The 3237-nt window shown below is 37.2% G+C and overlaps 1 protein-coding gene across 1 annotated transcript; it reads right to left on the bottom strand.

Annotated features, from left to right (window-relative positions):
- Window positions 1–333: 333 nt before the first annotated feature.
- Window positions 334–3146, bottom strand: LOC110444475 (YLP motif-containing protein 1-like; the record flags this gene model as incomplete). Its single annotated transcript, XM_021488847.1, has 4 exons — window positions 334–510; window positions 1514–1633; window positions 2411–2597; window positions 3104–3146. Coding segments are annotated over 4 exons (527 nt in total), but the record flags the coding sequence as incomplete, so codon positions are not given.
- Between the last annotated feature and the right edge of the window lie 91 nt (window positions 3147–3237).

Raw genomic sequence — 3237 nt, 5'->3', positions numbered from 1 at the left:
AATCCATTCAAAATTACTCAAGTTGTTGAGCGGAATGCCCGCCCGAATAAAAAGTGGAATAAAATTGTTGGTGAACCAACGCAACGGAGATCCAACGTCCTACAAGCAATGGTCTGTCTGGTACAGGAATCAAGGGTATTCAAACTGAGCTCCATCCAAGAGTAATAAATTCAATAGGGTAAACGAAGGAGCACCAACACCAAGGATTCCGTTATTATAGACGTTTTATTGTTGATGTGTTTCGTCATAACAATAGAAACATTAATATAGAAGTAATAATGATCATTTTATTTTTGTTTTCATTTTTTCCAAACAACTTGCATGAAAACCCACCTGGAAACCTTTGGATTTTGCATAACTCCAAAATTCCTCAAACTGTTTGCAGCGCTCATTGACAGCATCCACAATGATGAAGGCAAAGAAGCCATCGTCTATTGTCTTTTTAAAACTCTTGAACATGTTTTGTCTGTAGCTGTCCTCCAACTCTGCCTCATATTCGTATTCCAGAGACTAAAACAACAACAGACATCATACTGAAAATGCTCAGTGAAAACATTTGCATATTCAATCAAGATTTAAAGGAAATTTCAAAAGGATTGGTTCTGCAAACACAACTGTTGCTGAAACTTCTCATCATATTTCACCTTTGACCTTGAGGTGAGGACAACAAAGAACATGTTGTGATGTATCATCAATATATGAAGTTTCATCAAAACATTTTCATGTCAAGAATTAAATCTCCATACAAGACGAGAAAAATATGTGTAAAACATGCTCCTACTTTCATGGAAATGGAGGTAAACGCAAAGTATAACCAAAGAAAATCGAGCTTAACGCAAAGTATACAGTCAGGTAACCAAAGTCAGTGCTGTGGGAAAGGTAGGTCACAGTGACCTATATACAATTCATTGGTAAAGTTCTCCTCAAGATACATCCACATGTGAAAGTTTGGAAACTGCTATAAAAATCCACTAGACCTGTAAGCTGAAGACTTACTAATAACCCCCCTCTCCCTCTTGTTGCAATGCCTACAATGGGCTGCAAAATTGCATAACAAAAACCTGTTGATTATCAGCATTTATCCAGATACAAATAACTGTAACAAAGGTTTGTTACAAATGTCCCAAAAACTTTCTGAGCAATCGCAAATGAAGCATTGCAAAAGATTATACTAGAACTACCAAACACAACTCAACTTACAGGAGACGTATCACCAAATCAAAGGCAGTCGACTTGAATCCAGAACTTAAGTCTGACAGTCATTCAACATAAATAAATCTTTTATGTGCCACTCCTATAAACTATCAACAACATTAGCCCAACAGTACTTAAGTTATAACTGACAGGCAATCAGAGCCAACAATTGCCATTTGTAATCCAAAAATTCTAAATTTGGTTCTCTATATGCAGAAGTAAGTTTTCTAAAGAAGATATTTTTTTAATTTGTTAAAATTGAAATTGACATAAAAACTGTTAATATTCAGCTGGTAGAACACACCAACCACCAACTAACCTTTTTCTTGATCTTACGGCCAGAATCAGGATCTTTTTCAACCTTATCCACCTCCACCATGAAGTAGTCATCCAGACAAAGCATGCGAGGGGCACCGCCGCCATGTTGCACCTCCTTATCCTGTAAATATATGATTTTATACAATTATTTTTAAATATTTATTTATGACATGTAAAATTCAAAGGTCAGTGAGTTGATATTCAATACATGTACAAATATTTGAGGTTCCACGTAACAATATTTCATGTAATACCAGTCAATAACTTAAATGAGACATGATGATGGACCAACCTACAAGTCCTGCACAAATTACCTTAGGAATACTTTGACTTTTAAGACAGAAACTCCTGATATTTTGCTAAAAATGAACAAAATCCAAAGCTGAAAAAAATCCCACAGGAAAGCTGAGCAGGAAAGCTGAAGTCTCCCACTAACTACCAGTACTCCAACATCCTGTTAAAGTGAATTTGAAGAGTTTCTCTAAGTAAGAGAGGGTGAAAATTGATAATTTGAAGCTTATTTGACCATGCCATTCAATATATCATTCACCTGACATACTTAGGCAGTCAGCTAGGTGTCAAGAGAGCATGTGAGCTCAGTCAAAATAAGAAACAATGGTCAAACTCTGCAGGTGTCAACCATGACTTTATGTGAGAAAACAAAGTTACTTGGAAAGGGTGAAGTTAGGCCTAGCTATTGCAATAGGCTGTATCCATATCCTTACATCAAACATCCAGATATTATAAACTGGAAATAGGGCACACTGTGAATTGTTGAAACCATGCATACATAGCTCAATGTTTCCAATTTCACATGAATGCAGAGCTGTTGAGGTCGCAATAAACCCCCAAACAAGGAATAATGATGCTTAATATACCAGTGGCTGTGTTTCCCTACCTTTACAAGTTTGCCAACGTATGACTTGCCCGCTCCTGGTAGACCCCTGAGAATGACTACAATCTGTGCGGGCCTGCTGTTGCGGCCGGGAGGTACCAGCAGGTCGTCAACCTTCACTGATTCTATCTTAGGTTCATGTACCGACTGGTTTCCTCTGTCCTGGTCATATCTAAAATCTCTTGGAGCTCTGCAAAATTAACATTGAGAATTTCTGTCAGGAAAACTTCATTGCTGAGGGCATTTTCATCTTTTTTATACAAATATCAAATTAAAGAATAACTCAAAAGCATTAATTTTGTACTTCAGAGTATTGACGCCAGGGTCGACAGGGTATTGACGCCAGGGTCACCAAGGTATTGACGCCAGGGTCAACAAGGTATTGACACCAGGGTCAACAAGGTAGCGATGCCTGGGTCGAAATCACTATTTACTATTAACAGAATTTGTAGCACTCTACCTCGACTTTCCATACTCTCCAAGAGAAAGCTTATCAATAATGTTTATAAATGGACTTAGAAACATAAAGACGCAATATAATCAGACCATGAAGTTGCCATTGTGATGAAGAACCAGATGACAGGGTATTGTAGTTATGATGTAATGTACATGTTCTCAAACAGACTAGTATGGACAAAAAGTAATTTCTATCATATGCTTTAACATGTACTGACAGTAACAGAGGGGACAACATACCTTTCCTTTTCCGAACCATTAGCTGAAACAAAAGAATGGATTTCTTTACATAATTATGTACATATTGCAAATAGTCCAAAAAATACGAAATATTAAACAAGAGGCCCAAGAGGGCCTGTATCGCTCACCTGAAT

This window comes from Mizuhopecten yessoensis, unplaced genomic scaffold, assembly GCF_002113885.1.
Source record: "Mizuhopecten yessoensis strain PY_sf001 unplaced genomic scaffold, ASM211388v2 hete_36130394, whole genome shotgun sequence".
NCBI classification, from domain to species: domain Eukaryota; kingdom Metazoa; phylum Mollusca; class Bivalvia; order Pectinida; family Pectinidae; genus Mizuhopecten; species Mizuhopecten yessoensis.
The sequence above is the reverse complement of the archived record's forward strand: the minus strand, read 5'-3'. Positions and strand labels throughout refer to the sequence as shown.